The 23,299-nt window shown below is 53.1% G+C and overlaps 2 protein-coding genes across 7 annotated transcripts in view; one reads left to right on the top strand and one right to left on the bottom strand.

Moving 5' to 3' along the window:
* Window positions 1-23,299, bottom strand: part of Cacna2d4 (calcium voltage-gated channel auxiliary subunit alpha2delta 4) — a 106,954-nt gene that overhangs the window by 23,055 nt on the left and 60,600 nt on the right. The window contains exon 26 of the mRNA XM_071609303.1: window positions 21,511-21,591. Coding sequence (XP_071465404.1) covers window positions 21,511-21,591 — 81 coding nt within the window. The remainder of the gene's footprint in view (window positions 1-21,510; window positions 21,592-23,299) is intronic.
* Window positions 1,438-17,907, top strand: Lrtm2 (leucine rich repeats and transmembrane domains 2). Of its 6 annotated transcripts, XM_071610311.1 has the most exons (6): window positions 1,438-1,590; window positions 8,046-8,315; window positions 8,426-8,538; window positions 8,857-8,997; window positions 11,573-12,163; window positions 15,362-17,907. In XM_071610311.1, the coding sequence occupies exons 4-6, from the start codon at window positions 8,931-8,933 to the stop codon at window positions 15,814-15,816; spliced, it is 1,113 nt and encodes a 370-aa protein (XP_071466412.1). In that variant the 5' UTR covers window positions 1,438-1,590; window positions 8,046-8,315; window positions 8,426-8,538; window positions 8,857-8,930; the 3' UTR covers window positions 15,817-17,907. The 6 variants fall into 6 exon arrangements, with proteins under 6 accessions (XP_071466412.1, XP_027807004.1, XP_027807007.1 ...); XM_027951203.2 differs by lacking the exon at window positions 8,426-8,538 and having other exon boundaries at window positions 8,838-8,997; XM_027951206.2 differs by lacking the exon at window positions 8,426-8,538.

The following is a 23,299-nucleotide window of genomic DNA, read 5'->3' on the forward strand; positions in this document are numbered from 1 at the left end:
GCCTCTGAGCTCTTGAATTACCATCTATTCCCTTTGCAGGCCTCCCCCTTTTTGGATAAGAGCAAGAACTAGCTTCCACATATTGGAGAAAACATTCCACCGTTGGCTTTTTGAGTCTGGCTTAGTCCACTTAGCATGAAGCTAGCCCAAAATAAGGAGGAGAAAGAGAGAGAGAGAGAGGTTGGGGCGGGGGGAGAGAAAGGGTAAAGGGCAGGGGTGGGGGTTTCATCAAAAAAGAAGGAAGACCAGTGGACTAGATGAAGGGGACTGAGATTGGATAAGGAAAGAACAGAGGAATGAATCTCACTAACTTTCCTATGCACATACATGAATACACCACAGTGAATCTCACCATCATGTATATCCACAAGACACCAACCAAAAAGAAATAAATAAATCTAAAAGTAAATAGCAGAAAGATCAGTGGGAAAGGAACAGGGTAAGGAGGAGGGAGAGGAAAGGGGAAATACTGGGGACTGAATTTGGTCAAATTATATTCCATGCTTTTTAAATTCTGTCAAAATGAATCTGATTGTTAGGTATAGCCAGAAAGAAACAATAAAAAATATTAAAGAAATAAAGAGCAAGGACCCTTGAGGAGCAAGGTAAAAGGCCAGGGACTAAACTTGCCTCTGGTTCCCTGAATGCTCTGTCCAGCCAGTCCCCAAGGTCCCCAGCCTGCCTGCTCTGGTGTAGTCCTGGCCTGGGTGGACATAGCTTTGAAACTCTCTGACCTCTGTGTGGTCATATGACCTCTGGCTTTGTGGGGCTCAGCAGCCCACTGTGGAAGGCCCTCTGGTGCCTCAGAATCCCGGGGTACCCTCAGTGGTCCTCGCAGAATGAATCAGTCTTTGAGCGAAGGGGTGGGTTTTTCCTTCTCCCACAGGCAGATGGGAGACACTGCCGTTTGACTTTGAAACAGGAGACAGAACCAGCTTCGTAGGAGGCCTCAGGGACCAAAGTCAATCCACTGGTTCTGTCGTCTGGGTCTTGTCCCTCTTTCGCCAAATCAAAGGGGAAAGAGGAGGGACAGACAGAAGAAAGGAGCATCCAGGGACGAGGGACAGCCAGGAGGAGCCCTGGGAAGGAAAATGGAGGTACATGATAAAACAGCTTTCCTCCTCCCCGGAGTTGGAAATGATTAATCCACAGGCGCTTTTTTTTCCACTGAAATGTGAGCATTGCAAGGGTGAGCGCTGCCCTCGCGGCCGTGAGCGCCTGGGCGCGCGCGCCTGTGTGTGCCGCTGCCGCTGTCATCACAGATGTACCCCCAGCTGTCACTCCATTGCTCCGGCTCTCTGCTCTGCGCACACGCGCGCGCTCTCCTCCCTCTCCCCTCACTTCCCCCTCTCTTATCTGTCTTCCTCCGTCCCTCCCTCTTTCCTTCTCAGTTTGTTATTGACCCAACAGCCCCATCCCCTCTCAACGCAGTGCGACCGGCACTCCGCCGCCGGTGCTGGGTGCTGCGTGCCAGCTCCCGGCTCCCGGACTCCGGGACTCTGCATCCGGAGCCCACCAGGCTCTGCTTGGCGCTCGTGTCTGGATTTAGAGCTACCTGATCTAAGGGGCTTAGGGTCCCAGTGAGGAAAGGTGAGTGGTGGGAAGGAATGGGGGTCATGGGGGGTGCATGTTGGTTGGGCATGCGAACTGGGGACCACCTTTGCTGGGTCTCTTGGCTCTGCACAATTAGCAGCGGGTGCCTCCTGCCTGGGGCACTTGCTGGGGCTGGGGAAGCTGCTCAGAACCAGACGCCTAGGCATCCCAAAGGTACAGAACACTGGGAACTCTGACCCCACAGTGTTGGGGACTTGAGCTGTGCATTCTTCCAGAAAAGGGGGCAGGGGGGAAGGGAAAGGGGGAGGAGGGCAGTGCTAGTGCCAGATGACAACCCTGGGTGGCATAGAAACCGGTCCCTGCAGCACGAGGAGCAGCAGCCAAGAGCCTTGTGCTGTCTGCATGCCCGGTTCCTTACCGGCAGCCCCAGGGAACTTGAGTGCTATGGGAAGAGGGGTGGGACGGCAGTTAGGTGCTGGTGACAGGCTGGTAGAGGAAGTGGAGGGTAGCAGGGTGGAGGGCCACTCTGAGTGAGGCATGGGAATAGACCGCAGGACCAGTGCCCCTTTACAGGTTGCCTTGAGCCTTGGGTTTCTGGCCTTCAGGTGGCTGTCCTTGGACAAGGGTGCAAAGGGGGACTTCCCCAACTGGACACTAGTCCACGTAGGCATGGGTGAGGCCTCGCTGGTGGGGGTGTGGCTGGAAGTGGACAAGGGGGAGTGATCTTACAGCCCTTCCTTGCAAGCTTGGGTTCTGCCTCTATCCCACCTGAGCGTCAGACAGGGAGCTGGCTGTGAGAACCCACCTGGAGTCCCATGGCTGCACGCCTGCCTTTTGCTGCAGAAAGATCAGGTGCCTTAGGAGGACTGTGTGCAGTCAGGCTGTGTCTACCTGGCTGCCTGGTTCTCAGAGGCATGGACACTCAGACTTGGAGCAGGACAGCGGTTCTCAGTACCCCTGAGGCCCATTTCAATACTGCTGGCTTCTGACCAGAAATCCGCAGTTCAAATCCCCGCATGGCAGATCTGGGGTTGGGTTCCAATTGGCTGCTCTGCCCCTCACCCCCAGCTGTCTGCATTTCTAGGGGTGGCAGTGGTGATGTTGGCACCAGGCTGTCAGGGCTTGTTGGGCATTGCCTCGTGTGACTCAGATTGACAGGGCTGCAGCTTAGATAACTACAGCAGGTGGGGGAGGGGAGGGAGCGGAACACGTGGTGAGGGGTGGGGGAAGTCCAGCTGGTAGGGAAACCCAGCAGCAGCTTAGGTGCCGCCAAGAAGAGCCCAGCTCTTCCCACCCCCACCTCTCCACTGGCAGAAAGTCTCTGGCACCACCAAAAGAGGGAGCCCAGGAAAGCCAGGCCTGGGGGCGGCAAGAGAAGGAGGGAGGTTTCTTAAGCAACCGATCTGGTTTCTTTGGGGTTTGGCTGGAAGCAGGGTCTGGGGCCCAGGGCAAGCCAACCCTGTTCCCATTTCCCAGGCACCAGGGCCAAGAGGCCACATGGGGGGCGGTGCTGTGGAGGAAGGGGTGGAGGAGGGGTGTTTATGCAATGACTGGGGGTGTTGGGGAGCTCTGTGGGTGGGGAGAGGAGGGGTCTGGTCAGAGGCAGTGTGTCCCCTCTATGGGTCTCCCTCCTTCTAACCCCAGGTCATATTTCCCCTGCCCCCTGCTTGGGGCCGCAGGCAGCCAATGGCAGGAGCTGGCTCTAGGGCTTCAATAGACTCCAGCTCATTCATCAGAGAGGAGAGGGGTGACTCAGGGGGCTTCCCGTTCCACTCCCCAGGGTGCCCTTTTGGGATAGAGAATTTTGACAAGGAAATGCTGGTGCAGGAAGCTGGGAGTGAGAAGGGGGCAGGTGTTCTGAAATGAACTAGGAAGGTCTGTATCTGTTCCAACTACAAATATAGAGATTGTTTTAGAACCAGCTTCCTTGCTGCCTGGGCAGTGTGTGTTAGGGGGTGATGGGCATGGAAGAGATCTGGAATGTTTCCTAGAAAGGCCTGATGGCCAGACAGGTGGCAGCAGCCTAAATGACACTTGCAGCTTCCCTACTGTCCCAACCATAGAGAAACACATGCCATCTCTGCACAGGGCTCAAGCCTGCTGCCCAGGCTCCCTTGCAGCCCTCTGGGGGATGGGCAGGACTGCCCTTGCAGGCTCATGGCCCTCTGCCTCTCACTAGCTCTGGAACCTCTGCCTCTGCAGAACAAAGGGTGTGGTGGAGGAGACTCTGAAGACCCTTTTTGCTCCTGAGTTCAGTGGGTCCCTTATTCTGAGGGGGTGCATAGGTCTTGTCCCAAGTCTTTGACATTTGACCCCTGATCTAGTGGCGATATCAGGGGAGGGAGGACACAGCAAGGCCCACACACTTCCCACTTCCCAAAAGACCCGTGGGGCACAATGACTGTATGACTTGGACACTTGCCTTGAGGATGATGACAGAGATGCTCAGAGAAAGGGCAAGGACACAAGGCCTGGGGTGAGTTGGTTGGTTTCTAGCTGTCTGAGCCAACCCCACCTGGAGGGTTACTTTTCATGTGTAGGAGAAATGAAAGGGGCTGGTGCACCCCTGCCACCCTAACCCTGTCCCTCTGCAGTGAATGAGTGCTGGCAGACTGCTCCAAGCTGGGGGAGGGGCAGTGGTGGTGGCTGAGGCAGGTGCTCCAGGGGGAAGCAGCTCCCGCCCTCCAAGTCTCCGGGATGCAGCAGCCCACTCAATCGGCTGGAGCACGTGGAGCCTTCTGCTTCTCCTGCTGCCTCACTACCTCCCCCAGCGCTGGCGTCCCCCGAGCTTCCAGCCCACCCCCCACCCCCCACCTCAGCACCCAACCCTGGCCAGAAAGATCTTGGGCTCCCAGGACTTGTCACCACACCTGTGTCACTACTGAAAGAGGGGAGGTTGGCAGAGGAGATGTGGCTTGCATCTCAGTCCAGCAAGTCACAGAGCTTGTTTCTCCATGGAGAGGATGGGGACCCACTCAGCTCCACTGAGACAGAGGATAAGGAAATGCCAGGTAAACGGTAAAGTTCTGCACACATTTCCCTGTTCCTGTCTCTACCTTTCTCCACCAGAAGCCTCCACATGTGAGAGGTTGAAGAACAGGATGAACGTAGGAGCTTATAAGGGCAACTGAGTCAGTAACTTTGTCACCAGATGGCTCAGGCACGGAGCGGTATTCTCCCATTTACCTAAGCTTAGGTAAATGTTTCCTCACACCTATCATGGGCTCAAGTCCACTTAATTTCCTGTGCCTCACTTTTCCCTATCTACAAAATGGTGTTAATGATAATAACCAGAGTTGTAAGAGCATTAAGAACTCTAGGTAGGTGTTTGCCTGTGGCCACTGTCTCTCTCTGGGCAAAGGCTTCTTGGAAGAGATACAAAAGTCAGAGCCCTGGCCCTGGCCCAGGCCTGGTGGGTCCTCCAAGCTCACTAAGGCCCATGCTATTCCTGGCTGGTATCTGGCCCCAGTGACAGATCAGCATTATTTCCCAGGTGGCTGTTTGTCCCTCTCTGGGAGGTACCAGCCTAATACTCCTCAAACTTAAATATGCATACAAATTGCCTGGGATCTTGTTAAAATGCAGATTCTCATTCCATCTGCCTGGGTGGGATCTGAGATTCTGTATTTCTAGACTTCCAGGCTAGACTAACGCTGTAGATCCATGGAGCACACTTTGAGTAGCAAGGGGTTAGAGCCAAAGCCCCATGTTTCTTGGGGGATTTTGGGGTTTTCAGCCCCATATTCTCAAATCAGGAGCCTAGTGAGGGAGTCCCAGGGACCCTCCTGGGTCCCAGCCCCTTCCTTCTGGTCTGTCCCTGAGACAAAACCCAGGCGAGCAGTCAGAACAGGTCTAGTGAAACTGAAAGAAGGGGTCTTTCTGGCAGGACCCTAGTGCTTTTCTGTCCTCCATTCCCCACCCCAGGTTGGGACTCCCCTCAAAGGCTGTTAATTTATTCCAGCAGTCGGCCAGCACCTCCTGCTACAGCTGTTCTCCAGCCTTGCAATGTAGGTCACCCCTTTCCCGAGGAGACTCTGATCTTCTGGGGGCAGAAAGGGGTCCTTTGCTTGGAGGTGTGTGGGTGGGCAGAGGATTAAGGGTCTAGGAAATGCTAGTTCCCCCCATATTTCCCTGTGGGTTAGGAAGGCTCTGAAGCCCAGAAAAAAAGCTCAGGGACCCCAAAAGCAGGATCGACTACCTGGAGAGCACAGTGTGTGTCCTCATAGATCAGGGAGCTTGTTTAGATCACATTTCTCCAAAGCACACAAAGTGTCCTGCCACCTTGCCAGGCAGTGACAAGGGTCTGTGTTGTGAGACTTGCTTACCCTGGTTTGTGCATGGGCAACTGTTCAAGGCTGGGGATGGGGCATCAGACCCTGTACTTAAGGGCCCTTCTCCACTGAATGCCTCTTTGCAGGTCAACCCCAGGGCTCATTGGTTGGGGTGACCCTAAGTGGAGTCAGGTGGGAAAGAGGAGCCTGCTGGGGGAGGGCAGGAGCCTCAGGCAGAATCAGGACTGAGTGTATCGGGAGACTTTTCTCCACAGCCTGTTTCCCTCAGGAAATCAGAAGAAGGGGGACAGAAGCTGGACTGGGTCTCCAGCCCCCCATAAGGGGCTGTGCATGGAGAATGTCCTGGGTTAGGAACTGTCCTGGGCGGGGGAGGGGGGGTCTCTCCAGATCTTGCTTCCAGGCTGGCAGTGTCCCTGTACATCTGCCTGCTGAGGGCACTCAGGGAGGCATCTTGCTCTGCTGCCCAAGTGTTGGCATGAGGAGATGTGCTGGAACAGTGCCAGCCAGGCCTGCATATGTGTATGTGCGTGCATGTGTTTGGTCGCACATGTGCGTGCACCTGTGCAGGCATGCGTGTTAACACATGCCCAACCGCACTCTGTGTGTGTGTTTGCACCACGTGCTGTGGACGGAGCTTCAAACACGTGTCTGAGAGGCCTGTGGGTGCGCGGCCCACTCTGTGCACACATAAGCATCTCCCCGTGAGGGCCATTGCTGGGTGACAGTCACCAGGGAGTGGTTGAGCAGCCTGACTCAGAAGCCTGCAATCCAGTTCCTGACATACTATGTGACCTTGGGCAAGTTGGTCATCATGTCTGTACCTCAAGTGGCCACTGACCTGCCTACTATTTCACAGATGCTGCAAGGTTCTGCAAGGTTGAGTAGCAACCTTGAGGTGTTCTGAAGGGCAGGGCTTGAGGGACACAGTGGGGATGGGTACTGCCACCTGTGAAGGCAGGTCTGTGGTGTGAGCCTGCCACACATTCAGCATCACGTGACAGCGCACAGCCCCAGGACAAGCTCAGGCGCCCCATGCTTAGGAATAAGAAATAACTCAGAGTGTGAGGTTACTGGGACCAGGGAAGAGAGGTGTCCTGTGGACCTGCTGCTGACCCCTCCCAAAGAGGAAGTCATGTTTCCTCACACCCATCATGGCTCCAGTCCAAGGTGTTGTGTACTTAGTGTGTGTTAACTCTTAAATTCTACCCACTAAGTGTCATGGTCATGGCTTTTAGAGTTAAGGAAACAGAGATGTGTAGAGTGTAAGCAGTTTGTTTGAGGGAGTAGCCAGACGGGATTCACAGAGCCTCGGCACTTGTGCAACTGAGCCAGGAGCCTACAGGCACCTGCCCTGAGAGAGAGCAGCTGGAGAATGACAACCTGGCTGCTCCGCCTGTTGAGTGCACAGGACCCACCCAAAGAGCAGTGTGAGGACGAGCTGTCCCCACAGCCCACAGCAAGCTATAGGTGAGCCACTCTGCCAGCCTCTGCCCAGCCCTTCACAAACTGGTCCTCACTATATGGAGGAAGTGGGGGCAAAGACAAAGCCCAGACTGACACGGAGGGCTGCTAATTCCTGAGAAGCTGCCACGCCGCCAGGCCACACAAGCCACAGGCTATTCCGGAGGCCTCCTGAGGACCACCAGAGGGGGAAAGAGAATTAGGGGACAGGGTGGGGGGCGGGGAAAGGCAATAGGAGCCTCAGTGAGATCCTAATGCCTGAGGGGAACCCTCAGCATGCTTCCAAGTTGAGCTCGGCAAGCCAGCATCCTGACGGCTCCTTCCACCTCCTCGGCTATCATCTCCTCTGCCATTGGTTCTCAGGCTCCCAGAATTAAACCAGCCTACGGGAGGCGGGAGGGGGAGGCTGCAAACAGGAATTACCAAAGACGCTGAATTTGGCAAACAAGGAAGGTCAAACTTTGGGAGCCTGACACAACTGTGCCCTTTGGGCACCCAGAGGGGACTGGGGTGTTGGCACAGTCTTCACAGCCAAGCCCCATCCTGGTCCCTACCACCAGTTGGGAGATGTTCCTTCTGATGGGGCTAGCAGGGTGGAGGCTCTGGCCTCCCTTGTAACAGCTCTTGGCCACATCCAGAAGGAAGTGGGAATGCAGAGGAGGCCTGTGTTCCATTTAGGAGACACAGGGTTGGGGCAGACCCTAGAAAGGGTGACTGAGTGCCTCCTTTTCCCCCTAGAAGAGCAAGCTGCTCTCTGCACACCTGGCCTCTTCCCAGCCCTTGGTGATCTCACCCTCTCCTCCGTGGCCCTGTCTCTCCTGCGCCAGCAGCTGTTGCAGCATGAACCCCTGAGCTGATGAGTCTTATTATAGACTGGCTGGCAGAAGAGGGAGCATTGCAATTCCCCCTAAGGTGACTGTGGAAGCGGAAACAGGGCCACCCAACGGCTCTCACCTGACCTGCCAGCAGACACTGCAAAGGATCTGGCCTCTATCTCCCTGAGCCATGGTAAGTAGAGGTGGGGTGGGGTGGGGGCACTGGTGAGACCCGGACTGGGGGGAGGGAAGCAAGCAGCGTAGGTGGGCACTGTACCCTGAAACCTCACTCTGCTCACCTAGGAGAGATGGGCCTCAGTTTCCCTACCTGTGATGTGGGAAAGCCCAGACAGAGGAGACCATATTGTAATGAAAACATCTTAGAGGTCACCATTCCAGAGAGGCATCAAGAAGAGGCAAGGAGAAGCTGGGTGGGGACATTGGGGAGGGAGTTCAGGTGGCAATTTCTGCATCCTGCAACCTGGAGCCAGGTCTGAGGGCTCTTAGGCAAGCCTAAGGCTGCCCTGCCCATCCCCCCAGGGAGTCGAACATTTCCTGCCTTCTCTCTTTCTGCTCCCCCTGTTCCTCTTCTTCCCCGCACCCAGGGAATCATAGCTAAGGGAACAGGAGAGGGAATGAGGAATGTAAAGAGACACCTGGGCCCTCTTCCTAACCTCTGGGTTGGAACGGGGCCTCGAACACCTGCCCCGCCCAGCTCTCTTTCTTTCTCTCAGGACTGACAGGCAGAGCACCCCGAGGGCTCCTCTCTCCCCAGAGCTGCAGGGCCTGGAGAGCCGTGGGGTTCACCATGCTGGCACCGGGTAATGGCTCTGAGCAGAGGACCAGGCTTGCCCTGCAGTGGAGGCAGGTCTCCTGTGAGTATGCCCCTGGCCACAGGGTGAGGGAACAATTGGGGCGGGGTGGGGGCTCAGCATAGCATGGAGGGAGACTTCTCAGGCTGCAGGGAGGTTGTAGACATACTTTCCCATGATGTCCAAGGCTCTGCACTGGGAAACCAGGTTCAGGCCTGTGATAATGGCATCTGGGGAAGTCAAGAAAAGAGCCACTCTGAGAGCTTTCGTGGCTGGACAGTTGGTCTTGTCTCCCTAGTTAGGTCTGTTGAATCCTTCCCAATGCTTTGGGTTCTCTGAGAGTAAATAAGAGAAGAGCTCTGTTGGAGAATGGTCAGGCTTTCTGAATTTTAAATAGCATGGATGGTGCCTGAGTGTGTCCAGACTGTGCCTGGAGTGGGAGTCTGCCCTAGCCCACCCCGAAGTCCCAACTCAGGCTGGGTCGTGATGTTTAATGGGGAACTGCTCTCCATAGTCACCAGCTGGATGGAGCTGGGGACACCTCTTAGGCTCTTTATGCCTCACTCAGTCCTTCCAACTCTAAATAGAGCAACTCCTGGGCTCTTGGGGTATGGTGTTGGAGGGGACCTTGGGGACTGGATCCATTATCCTGCACATAGGCACATTGAGGTGTAAATGTTAATGACAGCAATGCTCACAGGTTGTCAGGGGAAAAGAAAACCTGAGCATTTCTCTTCATCTGAGGGAAAGGGACAAGGTCAACAAGGCCTGGTTTGCCCCAGGCTACATGGTAAGAGGTAAGAAATGTCCCTGAGTGACATTATTCTGCCTGGCTTCTCCCTGCCTCAGTCAGCCTGTGATCCAGCTGCCCCACGACATGAGCAACCTGAATTATTCACCAGGCGAGAGTGGCTGATCCCTGAGCAACTCAGATCCCTTTTCAGCCTCGCTCTAGGGTCACTCAGCACCTCGCAATACAGGATTATGTTTTCTTGACATTAGAGCTTCTATGAGTTTCTGGGGTGGGGGTGGGGAAGGAAAGGAGCCGCTCTTTTCGAAACATTCCCACCTTGTCCTCCTGGTCCCTTCTCCGGGAGGGGGATCCTTATGTTCATCCGTCTGAGAGGGGAGCTTGAGGGGTTGAATATTTTTCCTCTGGGGAAACTAAAGTCTGAAGAGCGCTGATGTTCAAATGACATGGAGGGGGTGGGGTGCCGCAGGCTGACCTGGCCGCAGATGGGTTCAGAGAGGTGACAGGTGGGCAGTGACCTCATGTAGCCGACAGAGGTCTTCAGTTGGCTTCTGTGACCAAGCCAGGGCCCATTTCTCATCAAGAACAAAGAGGCTCAGGTGTCAGTCTTACAGAACGTCTCTGGGCTGTCACTGATCCTCAGTGGGGGACAGGCACATCCTGTTCCTTCAAGCTCTGCCCTTTGGGACACTGGATGACCTACCAGACAGAGACTCAAGACTGTCCCACCCAGGCACCCAGCTTGTGTGGCTGTTAGCTGTCTGGGTGGCACTGACCAGGCTACACACTAGGCCTGCACCTTGCCAGTTCTCTAGCTGGGGTCTTTCCTCTGGGCTCGGTGGAGCTGACCTCATGCAGCTGAACTATTTTGAGCTCATCCTTTTTTCCCTTCACTGTGAGCATATTTCTCTGATATTCAGGAGGACAGCTGGGGAGGTTTCAAGGTCACTGTTAGAAAGGACCGGCTCCACAATGGAATGGGATGTTCTGTTGGATTGTTCTCTGAGGATTGTTTCTCCCTGCTCTTCCACAAACCAGACCCCATACTTGCTACTCAAAGGCATCTTGGGCAAAAGATGGGATCATGAAAGGAATTCTGTCAATTGATCCATCATGCAGAAATGCTGCCCTGAGGCTGCTTGGAACAGAAACCCAGGCTAAGAGCATGGGTGGCTCTAGTATAAAAATAAGTCGTGGAACCTGTCCTGGGTCCCATGACTTGTCAATGTTGCAGGGGGGTTGCACATCTTATCCTTGCCATTCCCACAATGCTCTCCAGAACAGGGACCTAGGTGGGCCTGGGTTCTAATCCTACTGGCCCCATCTTGGTGTGTGATTCTGATAAATGGGAGAGCATTTGGGAAGTTGTAGGGGGCAGAGTTAGGAGTGCCCTCTTATTACCTGCCTTTCCATGCACAGAATATCTTAGCCTCCCTCATGCATTTCCAGGTTGGGGTGAAGTGCAGAGGAAAATGACCCAGCATGACTCTTGTCTTTTCGAAAGAGGGGAACAAAGGAGCAGGCTTCTCTGATATCCTCATATCTCTGCTCCCAAGGAAGTCAATCACTGTGGACCAGCATGGCTTGTCCTCTGGGCTCAGGCCTGTGAGTCGGCAGCATCACACTCCACTGAAGTGGCTTTTGTCTGATGTGCGGTGAGGCAAAGACCTGCTGGCACGGTGTGATGTCCATTAGCATACAAGTGTCTCTGGATTTGTTAATTAGCTTTTTGTGTGGTTAATAAATGTTTGCGTATTGGTTTTGGTTTGTGCCAAGGGAGATACAGCCAAGAGGCCATTATGATATGAACCAGGAAGGAGGGAACAGGAGCTGGAATCAACTCCTAGCCTGTTGCTTTTTCCCACCTGTCTGTTCTCCTCCCCAAAGGGATCACCTGCTGGATCGCCCTATATGCTGTGGAGGCCCTCCCCACCTGCCCTTTCTCCTGTAAGTGTGACAGCCGTAGCTTGGAGGTGGATTGCAGCGGCCTGGGTCTCACTGCTGTGCCTCCAGATGTGCCCGCTGCCACTCGAACCCTCCTGCTCTTGAACAATAAGCTGAGCGCCCTGCCAAGCTGGGCTTTTGCCAACCTGTCCAGCCTGCAGCGGTTGGACCTGTCCAACAACTTCCTGGACCAGCTGCCCCGCTCCATTTTTGAAGACCTGACGAATCTGACCGAGCTGCAGCTGCGCAATAACAGCATCAGGACCCTGGACAGGGATCTGCTGCAGCATTCCCCACTGCTGCGCCACCTGGACCTGTCCATCAACGGCCTGGCCCAGCTGCCCCCGGGGCTTTTTGATGGACTCCCGGCTCTGCGCTCCCTCTCCCTCCGCTCCAACCGCCTGCAGAACTTGGACCGACTGACGTTTGAGCCCCTGGCGAACCTGCAACTGCTGCAGGTTGGGGACAACCCCTGGGAGTGTGACTGTAACCTTCGAGAATTCAAACACTGGATGGAATGGTTCTCTTACCGAGGTGAGTGCAGCCCTCCCTGCTTGGGCAGGAGAGGCTCAAGGAAATCACCCCTGGCAGAGAGTCTTTCCTGGTGGCTGGGACGAGGTCTGGGGAAAGAACAGAGTGACCCTACCTCTCTGCCAGATAGGCTAGTCACAAGCATCACCTCCCATGTGCAAAGCCATTCCTCTCCCTACTGGTAAGTACAGGCTGCTGATCCCCCTCCCCCACTGCACCCCTTTCTTCTCTATGTCCCTCTGTGCTTCTGACCTTCATTTTTTTTTCTCACCATAATTGATCTCACTTTTGTAGGGTTAGTAAGGAAACTTTAAGACACAGGACACTTTCTAGGGGGCTCTATATTCCACCAGGTACGCTTCTGGGTTTCCTGGATGTGCTAAAAGGAACACAAAAACCTGCCCTTCTTTCCAATAAAACCACTGCCTCTGCAGTATCCACCTTTTACAGAAAGGTGAAATGTAACAAGCCTACAGACACAGCCAAATTGTCCTCTGGATGATGATGCCAGCTTCCTCTCCCATGAAATTTTGTTATCAAAACTGTTAATAAGAAGCCAAGGGGCTGGGGATGTGGCTCAAGCGGTAGCGCGCTCGCCTGGCATGCGTGCGGCCAGGGTTCGATCCTCAGCACCACGTACAAACAAAGATGTTGTGTCCGCCGAAAAACTAAAAATAAATAAATAAATTCTCTCTCTCTCTCTCTCTCTCTCTCCCTCTCCTCTCTCTTTAAAAAAAAAAAAAAAAAGAAGAAGCCAAGTGGGAGCTCGGGTGTAGCTCAGTATAGAGCACCTGCTGAGCATGTGTGAGGCTCTGGGTTCCATCCCTAGCATGCGGGGGGGAAGCCGCATGGTTTTACTTTTTTTCCCTTCCACCTTTCTTTCTTTCTTCTCTTTGGAGGGGAGGGGGGGAGTACTGGGGATTGAACTCAGGGGCACTTGACCACTGAGCCACATCCCCAGCTCTATTTTTATTTTATTTAGAGACAGGGTCTCATTGAGTTGTTGAGCACCTCGCCATTGCGAGGCTGGCTTTGAACCCACAAATCTCTTGTCTCAACCTCTGGAGCCACTAGGATCACAGGCATGCGCCAGCGTGCCCAGCCCTTCCGTCTTTCTTTAATCTGGGAAAATTTTGCAATGACCTACGAAATGATCAAATGAAATAATAAAATAAAAGGGAAAGGGGGGGGCAAATAAGTAAGCACAATGGTTAAAGTGCCAGGCCTGGGTTTGAATTTTGACCCTGTCACCACGACCTGTGTGACCTTGAGAAAGTTGATTAATATCTCTGTGGCAGTGTATCATCTGTAACATGAGGAGAAAAGCAGTACCTATTTTATGGAATCATTGTGAAAAATTTAAAAAAGCAATGCATACAAAATGTCTTGAAAAGTGCCCAGCATACTCTCATTTATTTGCTTATTTGCTACTAGTACTGGTAAGATGCAATTTGGTACCCAGCTCAAAGTAGATGCTCAATGAATGTTTGCTGAATGAATCAACATTGAATTGTGTGAAAAGAATGCTAATGCTTTTCACCAGCCTTACTATTTGTATTTCCTATCCAGCCACTAACTCAATTATTCCTAAGCAGTTCTGACATGTTGGTTAATTAAAAACATTTTACAAACTATGGAGTGCAGTGAAATGTTAGTCACTATGATAATTTCTCCTGTTTTCATTAGTGGAGAAATAATGATTAATACTGTTGTATAGTTTCCAGTTTACAAATGTTTTTTTCATGTCCCTTATCTATCTTAATCTCTCTAGCAGCTTGAGATGGGTTCTTATTTTATAGCTAAGAAAATGAAAACTCAGATGTAATTAAGTTAAGCAATTTTCACAAGATGCAGCCAAGTTCCAACCTCAGGTCTCCTGAGCAGGAGAAAGAGGTGGCTCTACTCTTAGTCATCAGTTCATGTGCAGAGGTAGCACTCTGTGCACATTCACTGGACTTGAGTGACCCAGGGGGTTGGTGGCACGAAGGAGCTAGGTATCTGCACATCCAGACCAATGCGCCATCCTTAGGAAATGTCCTTGCCCTTTCACAAAGAAATCAGGAAGGGAATTCTCTGCACAAAAGGGCCTGGAATAGGAATGCACATTTTTCAGAATTTTTCAATAATTGAATTGTTTTCAACCTTGCACTCCTTCAAAAAATAAAAATAAATAAAGTAAAAATCCTGGGAAGTTTTCATCAGGGTCCTGGGGTAAGACTGATGTCTATGGAATAAGGAGACTTGTGGTGGTTGGGCTAGGAGAGGGAGCTGGCAGTGAGGGAGTGGCTGGAGCCCAAGCCCATTCAGCAGTCAGCAGGGTGTCTATTGCCTGCATCTAGATTTCACCGGAAGCTGAAAAGAGGCCAAAATCCAAGTTTCACTTCCCAGGGGACATCCAGGCAGCTTCATCTCCTTAGCTACTGTCCCTCGCATCTCACCCCGGCTCTGTGTTTACATTCCCTGTGGTCCTCTCTGCCTTCACTGCCCATCACCACCCACACAGCCTCATCAGCACCAGTCTCCCATCTCTGGGATTCCCTCCCAAGATGCTCTTGCACCAGAGTCATTGTGGGGGGACACTGGACTGTTCCTAACAAGGAACAGGGAAAACTTTCTTGCTCCCCATTTTTCTCCCTGCTCTCAGGAGGTAGTCTCCTGCATAGAGAATCAGGGGCTAAGGCTTTTGATTCTTGTCCCTTTTGTGAGAGGGAGGAACCCCCTGGAGGGATAAGACACTGTGTTGTGGGTTCCCAGATAGGCATGAGCAGGCAGATTCAGGGCTAGAGAAAGCAGAGCTGGGGTCTGGCTGGGACACTGACTCTCTTTCACTGACAGTTCTTTCCTGAGCATCTCCCCCAGTGGGCACTTTCTCCTATGGGTCAGGTTGACCCAGGAGAGGGCAGGCTTGAGGGAACTGGCTGTGAGCTTCTCTATAAAATGGGAATAATGATAATATCCATTTCCTGTGGCTTCTGCGGGGATGAGATGGCATGATATCTCTAACTCATCCACCGTGCTGCCTGGCTTGGTCAATGCTGATTTCTCTCCTCGCCTTCCTCTTCTATAGACAGTGATTCCAGGATTGACTGCTTTGCTTGAACTACAATCTGGGCCTTCCATATTGGGGTCCTGGGGATGGAGAGAGGGAGCCCAGGTTCCTAATATCTACTCAGACCTTCCTTTCTTCTCCACTGGATGCAGGGGGGCGCCTGGACCAGCTGGCCTGCACCCTACCCAAGGAACTGAGGGGGAAGGACATGCGTATGGTCCCCATGGAGATGTTCAACTACTGCTCCCAGCTGGAGGACGAGAACAGCTCAGCTGGGCTGGATGTTCCTGGGCCACCCTGCACTAAGGCCAGCCCAGAACCCGCTAAGCCCAAGCCTGGGGCTGAGCCTGAGCCAGAACCCAGTACAGCCTGCCCCCAGAAGCAGAGGTACCGGCCAGTGAGTGTGAGGCGAGCCATCGGCACAGTGATCATAGCGGGAGTCGTCTGCGGCATCGTCTGCATCATGATGGTGGTGGCTGCTGCCTATGGCTGCATCTACGCCTCCCTCATGGCCAAGTACCACCGGGAGCTCAAGAAGCGCCAGCCCCTGATGGGGGACCCTGAGGGCGAGCACGAAGACCAGAAGCAGATCTCTTCTGTGGCCTGAGAGCCCCCCACCTAGCCCAGGTAGGAAGGGCACGGAGAGCTCACCGGAGATGGCTCTGGAAAGGGCTGGCTCTTCCTCCCATCACGGTCCCTGCCTTGGCCTGACAATGGCCACTGCTTCCCCAGTGATATTCTCCTCCCCAGCCCTCCAGCAGCGCAGCCATGGGGTGGCCATCTCCATGATCTTCCAGGTCTCCTGGAAGCTGACATTGTGCTGAAGTCTCCTGCGCGTGCTCCTCTTAAGGCCACTGAATCTTTGGAATACTTGGGGGTGCTCCTTAAGCTTCTGGCCACGGGAAGAAAGAACATGTGTGCAAGAGGAGCCTTCTGGACTGAGCACGCCCGTCGCCCCTCCTGCCCCGGGGGTGGTCGCAGCTGGGTGACTCTCCTATCTCTTGCTCACTCCCACATCATCTGCACTTAGCGGGCAGGGAGGGAGTGATTTGGGAGCTAGGGGTAGATTTCTGTGACTCTTTTCTAATCCAGAAAGGTATTCTTAGCCCCTCTATAGTGTGAAAGCTGAGTCCTGCCTTCAGTGGCTAGTACTAACGCGCCGAGACACCAACCCTGTGATCTGGACACAGCACTTAAACACAACGCTGTGATTACAGCATCCTGCCCCAGCAGATGCCAATCTGTCCCTGTATCTGCTACAGATCACTCTGACCACCCTGCTCCAGGATTCACTGAAATTCCCTTACACACATTCACAGCATCACCAGCACAGTCTCGTGTATTGAAATCACACACACACACACAGTCACATGAAGACAGAGGCCATACCAGCTCAGGTGGCAGAGATAGGCTTCCCCCTCGGGTCTCTAACCCTGGGACCACAGAACTGCTGCTGGCCGCAGTCTTCTCAAATCAACGGGAGTGGGGGGAGGAACCCAAACCAATGACACAGGATTCCTTTGAGATCCCCTAAAGTGGGCCAAAGTGGTGCTGCTGAAGGAGCCTGCCGTCACCATGGTAACCTGCTCACACCTCTCCTGCTGGGTTTTCCAGGGACAAGGCCGAGAGGCCTGGAAGCTGCTGCATGTATGGACGGCAGCCTCCTGAGAGCCCAGCCACACACTGGGTGTTCCCTCACGAACTGTGAGTGCAGCCTCACTGCCAGGCCGGTGGGGACACCCACCAGTTCCATGCCTGCAGCCTCAGCACTGCTACTCCGCACCTCCCACCTGCTCCATCTCCAGCATCTTCCACCTGTGACCATGGGGCTGGGACTGGGCTGTGTTCTAGGATTGGTGGCCCCCCCTTAGGGAAAGCAGGTGGCAGGTAGACGGCACACAGACGGCATACTGGTCCTCTCTGAGGCTTGGCGACTGCCAACACCTCCCTGTAAGACTCCAGGACAAGGGACAGAATAGCTCTATTCTGTTTGGATCCCTCAAAGCGGGCTTCCTGTCTCAGGGGTTTGTCTATTCAGTCTGGCTCCTCAGAGCTTCGGATTGCCCCTAGACTAGGGTCTGAACTAGAGAGTGTGCCCGGGGTCCTGTCTGGGACAGACACACCTATTTCTGGGGCTGTGCAGGTTTTCAGGGTCTTTGTCCCCTGTTTGAGGCTTCCCTGTCCTTGGGAGGCTGGTGTGTGGTGAGTACCTAGGTCTCCCTCTACTGGACTCTGGCTTCCTCTTGCTCAAAGAGGACCAGGAAATGCCACGCTGGCTCCCGGCTCTACGATGGGGGTCCTGGTGTTGGCACTGGGGGAGGACAGCCCTGAAGGAAGGGTCCATGGAGGGTATCAGGGCAGGCTCAGCTTGCCTCCCGTTCCTCCTTACTCCAAGAGTGGGTGGGGGGTGTGGAGAGCCTTCGAGAAGGTCGTTCTCCAGCAGGTGGACAGAGAACACTTCAGCACGGGCATGGGCTGCTTATCAGATCACATGCCCACCCTGGCTGGGGGCACAGTCTTCCTTCCTCTCTTGACTTGCAGACTGACACCAGAGCTGGGGATTTTCTAAGGGAATGGGGGAGGGGAGGGCATTGTCAGTGGTGGTATCTTTAGCCTGAGACAGAAGATTTTTAAAGGCAAAATTATATTTCTGGTTTGTTGTTTCAGAAGACCAATAAAGACTGTATTTTCCTATGTACTTCCTGGTTTCATTGGGTGGGAAGGGGAGATGGGTGCTGGGAGACTTGCACCCTGCCCCCTCACCTCCCCAGGCAGTGGAACACAATGCTGAGGGACATCACCCTGATGCACAGGGCTCTAGGTGACAGATGGGTACCTCCCGCCCAGGGCCCAGGGCCCGGGGCCTCACGGCTTCACTGGGAGTCAAGCGGAGGCAGCATCTTGGGTTAGGAGGCGGCCGAGGGCGGCTAGCTCCCGGCAAGGCTGAGCTGGGATTTTAAGTCCGCCCACGCTCTGGCCTGAAGATCTGGCCGCAAGAGCCTCGGGGTAGCTTCACCGGGCAGCACCACAGCTTGTGGAGTGAAGAAGGTAAGCTGGAGACCCCGCAGTGGCTCTGTGCCCTGTGGGTGCTCATCCACCCTGGCTTGATGGAATTCGTCCTGGCAGTCAAGGTCAGATGGGCCTGTGTGGCAAGAGGCTTGTTTTTGCCCAGAGGATCCCTCTGTGTACCAGGAGGTGGGGAGGGCTCCTTTCAGGGACTTCTCTGCTGACTGGGTTTTATTTATTTTTATTTTTTTTGGTATCAGGGATTGAACCCAGGGGCGCTTACCACTGAGCCACATCCCCATCCCTTTTTTATATTTTATTTAGAGACAGGGTCTCGCTGAGTTCCTTAGGGACTCGGTAAGTTGCTGAGGCTGGCTTTGAACTCATGATCCTCCTACCTCAGCCTCTCGAGTTGCTGGCATTACAGGCATGAGCAACTGCGCCTGGCTGGATGATGGGGTTTTGTTAACTCACTGAGATTGACAGGATTTGCAGAAGCCCTGTTTAACCTGTTACCACCGTCTTGGCTTTCTAGGAGTGAATTAAGCACTTATCAGATCACATGCCCACCCTGGCTGGGGGCACATCACACTCCAGACTTACAAGCATGGATCCTCCAGGGGACACAGCAGGTGGGGGTCAGAATTAGGCCTGGAAGGTTAGAGGCAGGGGACTGAGGAGAGGGCAAGAGTGGAAGAACAAGGCCTCTGGGATTGTTACTTGGCCAGTCAACTTCCTGGCTGCACTGGCCTCTGGCTGAGTGGGTCTGGGCTATATGGCACATCGGTCTTCAAAGACTAAGAGGGAATTTCCTCCTTCTGGGAACTTTCCTTGGATGGCAAGCCAGCAAGCTAGGAGCAAACCCCAGACAGAAGTGAACCATCAGGATCCCCTTCCCCGAAGTTCAGCTCTACTCTATGGCAGAACCGGGTGGCCCACCTTCCCTAGGAAGTGGTCAATGTGGGATGTTGCCCTCATCTAGCCCTAATCATTGTAGTGGACCTGAGACAGGTCTTCCCCTGTCCCGAGGAGAGGGCAAGGCTCCCAGGAGCCTTGCACATGTCTTTGTGATGCATGTTATTAAAATGTTGGAGTTTCCGGGGGTCTGAAGGCTAAGTCCATACTGAGGCCAAAGGACCCCTAAGGAAGGAGACATTGTGCATCTCCAGATAGCAGGAAAGGCCTCTGCACAGTATGTCTTGCAGGACACACTGGAAACCCAGCAGCAAGAAAAACACATTCTATATATCATGGCACCACTGTTGCTGTTATGACGCTTGACCATGTTCCTCAACTGGGGCTTCGAGGATGGGGGAGTGGAAAATGGAGACTTACCAAAAGCTGTCTTTTTAGAAATTTTGTATGAGCTGCAGATAAATCACTTGCTTAGGGATACAAGGACCCTCTTCATCCACCTGCCCTCCTGTATAGGCCCATGGCTTCATGAACGCCTTTCTCCTGTCTTCTCCCCCTGCTCAGTGCACAGATACCACAACGCAGCCCCCATTGCAGACACTGTGGTCACTCACTCCTGGAGTTCACATGCACTCAGGGCCACCAGCTTCTAGGGACAATGAATAAACCTTCTACCCCTCCTTGAGCAACAGGAACCAGCTGGCCCCGGGATCAGGGAGGCTGAGCCACACAGGTCAGGAGAGGAAATTACAAAATGAAATTAAAAAATATATATAACAAAACAAAACAAAAAAACCTGCAGTGTCAGTTCACCAGTGCCTCAGCCTTTCCCCATCACATCCGTGCAACCCAGAGCGTCAGAGCGATTGTCTGCAGCGAGTTAAACTAGAGGCACTGGGACATGGTTTCTATGGCAACCCCTCACGGCTCTAATTCAGCCCTGAGTTAAAAATGATATCAAATAATTGGAGAATGCAGGAAAGCACAGCCAGCAGCCAGGCCCCATGCCCTTTCTCCTTTCTAGGTCATTAGGGGTGGAGGAGCTGAGAAGGCCACATGTGTGGGGGAGTGCAGACACAAGCCCTGCTGGGGCCACAGGATGGTCTTTAGGGAGAAAAGTTTAGGTTTAACATTTGGTCTGGAAGTGGGTCTGGGACTTGTGTACCAGGGGCTACAGAAAGAAAGGTGCTGGACTGTCCTGAGTCCCTTCTGAGAGCCACAGTCAGGGACATGTCACAGACTACCAGTGATGCATGAATTTCCTTGTGACAACATGGAGCAATGTCAGAGTGAGCCTTTCTCTCCCTACCTCCTAGTCCAGAGTGGCAAGCAGCCTAGGACCTGACTCAGGACAGCCTTGCACCCTATGTGAGGCAGGAGGATGGATCCCAGTCTGCCCCTTGTGCTTTCTGCCCTGAATTCAGCCTGAGGACCAAATACACCAGCCCTACCTGCCCAGCCCCAGCCCCAGCCCCAGCGCTACCACAGGGGGCCTCCCACCTGGCCAGGTCAGACACTCCACATCCAGGCTGATGGAGCCTTGGTCGTCAATGCCAAAAGCACCGAGTGACCAATGGATCACACAACTTTTCAGAATACAGCTGAGTCAGGGACATGGGAGCTGAAACCATGGTCAGGAGGGTTTCATCACAGAGGCCAGATAATTCTAGATGAGGCAGAGACACCAAAGACTGTTTTAAACACCGGAAACAGCAGAGTCAGGAGAAGCCTGTCAAAGTCATTGGGTGCTCCCGTTCTATAAGTTGGGACAAATTCAGCATCACATAGTGATCTTGATCTTTAAAGACAGGCAGTCTGAGTTCAGATTCTAGCTTCATTAATTCTTAGCTGTGGGACTTTGGGCAAATAACTTTCTGTATCTCAGTTTCCTCATCTGTAAAATGGAGCCAAAAACATTGCTGTCATGAAGTCATCCTGAGGACTAAATGAGAAAGTGCTTGGGAGGAGGTTTCCATGGTGTCTGGTACGGATTGAGCATAACATTGAGCTTTGGGGATCTATTTCAAAAGCCCAGTCTTGGAACCCAAGGCATTGGAAGAGGGAAGCAACCTGTGAAATGTGAGAAGGAGGTCAGTGTTGCAGTCTCTGTGCTGTGTGACCTTCAGCACATCTCTTCACCTCTCTGGGCTTCATTTTACTTGCTTCATGAATTCTTTGAGGTCTCGTTTTATGGTTTTATGAACAAATGACTTAGGAAGATTCCATTTTCATCTTTCTCACATTTCACCTGGAAAAACTTACAGCTGGAGCCTAGTGCCCTGGCAGATCACACACAGGGTCTTCCTGCCATCACTGTGTAAATATTTCTTGCATTGTCATACAAATTTCTGGCCTCAGTGGCACCAAGGGCAGCTCTTACCTGCTGCAATGGCTGTCTTCTTGTCTACCGTCACAGTTACAGCGGTGCTGGCCGTAACTGCCACTGGTTCACCGGGGCCCTCTGGGGAAATGAAAATCAGCGAGTCATTTTCTTGGCACTCAGGGAGGAGCAGTGGGGTAGGCTGATCCCCTACCCTGACTTGGGTAGAAGAAAAATATACACACTCTGCTAGGACGTTGCGTGAATAATGGAGGCGGGGGTAGGGGGTGGGGGGTGGAGGGCTCCTGTGGTCTCTTGCTGTGACGGGAGATTGCCATTCACCACCTGTCTCTGCAGGGTACCTCCAAGGGTCACCTGTGAGCAGATCTGAACTTGCCAGATCAACATGTGGCCTCTGGCTGCCTGAATGATGGCATGCTATTGGTGTCACTATGACACAGTGGTATTTGCTCTGTCTCTGGCTGCTCGCTGCCCTCCTAAGCTCTGGGTAGCACCTGCTTAGGAACCCTGCCATGGCCCTTCCTCTCAGCACGTGTCCTCCTTGGAAGGCTTGACTTGCATCCAATGCTCCTTCTGAGTGAAGGGACAGGCTGTATTCTGGGACTGAGTGCTTGGTGATCCTGGGTTGTCCCTATGAGTCACCATGAGTCAGAGGTGATGCTGACAGTCCCGTTCAGGAGGCACAGTGCCTGGGATGAGCGACACAGATGGCGTCTGGCACATGTGAGGTGCTCTGTAAATCTTGGTTAGTGGTGACCAAACTGCCACAACCATTCCCTGTCTTGTTACTGCATTTCTGGAACATTCTGCCAGTCTCTTGAAGGCAAGAGAGCTTTCCCTGTGTTGCTTTACCCACTTCTTTTAGAAGGCCACCACAGGTGTGGAATTTAGAGAGCAGCACCAGTTCTATATTAAAATAGAGCTTTCTGGCTCTGGGATGGGGGCAGCCACTATATGACTTTGGGCTTCTTAATTTTATCTGTCCACAACTCTGGACTGGCTTTCCAAAGCACTCTTTTTCTACAGGTTAAATTGCATTATTAAGAGTTCCAAGAACAGGCAAAATTTTATCACATGCTATCCTATTTTGTCAGAATGTCTTGGTAGCAAACACTGCCTCAAACAAACAGCTCCTGGGAGCCTCGGTGGAGGCTGTTACTGCAGCAGTGTCAGTTGTAATGGGACTTAACCACTGGTTTCTCGTATCTGCTATATTGTTACAATTACCCATCACACCTCTCTGTCACCAAATATCTCACAGAAATCTAAAATTATACTCTAATTCTAGGAACTTACAATACGCAAAGCTGTTCCTGATTCTGGAAATTGGCCATAACACAGTCAGAAGGATCCCAATAGACACAGAAGCCACCTTCCTCATCTTGCTTCTAGAAACATCTAGAAGACGCCAATATGCCTGACCCCCTACAGTATTCCCTGGGCTCTGCAGCTGGTTTTCTAGGAGAGAGTTTCTATTGAAATACACTCTAGCCAGTATATGCTTGTAGGAAACACCCAGGTATGGGTGTGGTGGCCCTCACGACCCAGTCTCTGGGGACATCAGGAATATCATTGCCTGGGTCACAGTGGCTACCTGGTCTGTGCCTGGGTGAATAAGCAGGGTACCAAGTGCGGTGGGGTACCTGAGGCTGGCTCAGGGAGAGGTGGAACGTGGAAAGGGGGAGTACCAGGCCTGAGCTACCTGGGCACTGGTGGGACTGCTGGGGCCGGCAGCTTCTGCAGGCACTGGCTGCCAAAGGCAGCTCAATGTGGGCAGAGCTTAGCCCACCAGGCCCTGGGCAAAGGGTACCAGTGCCATCCTGGAGAG

The sequence above is a fragment of the Marmota flaviventris genome, chromosome 3, assembly GCF_047511675.1.
Source record: "Marmota flaviventris isolate mMarFla1 chromosome 3, mMarFla1.hap1, whole genome shotgun sequence".
NCBI classification, from domain to species: Eukaryota; Metazoa; Chordata; class Mammalia; order Rodentia; family Sciuridae; genus Marmota; species Marmota flaviventris.

Coding starts and splice junctions, on each gene's coding strand:
- Lrtm2 (XM_027951203.2), top strand. Junction 8,998..11,572: donor GCAGTGGAGGCAGGTCTCCT/GTGAGTATGCCC, acceptor TCCTCCCCAAAG/GGATCACCTGCTGGATCGCC. Junction 12,164..15,361: donor GGAATGGTTCTCTTACCGAG/GTGAGTGCAGCC, acceptor CACTGGATGCAG/GGGGGCGCCTGGACCAGCTG.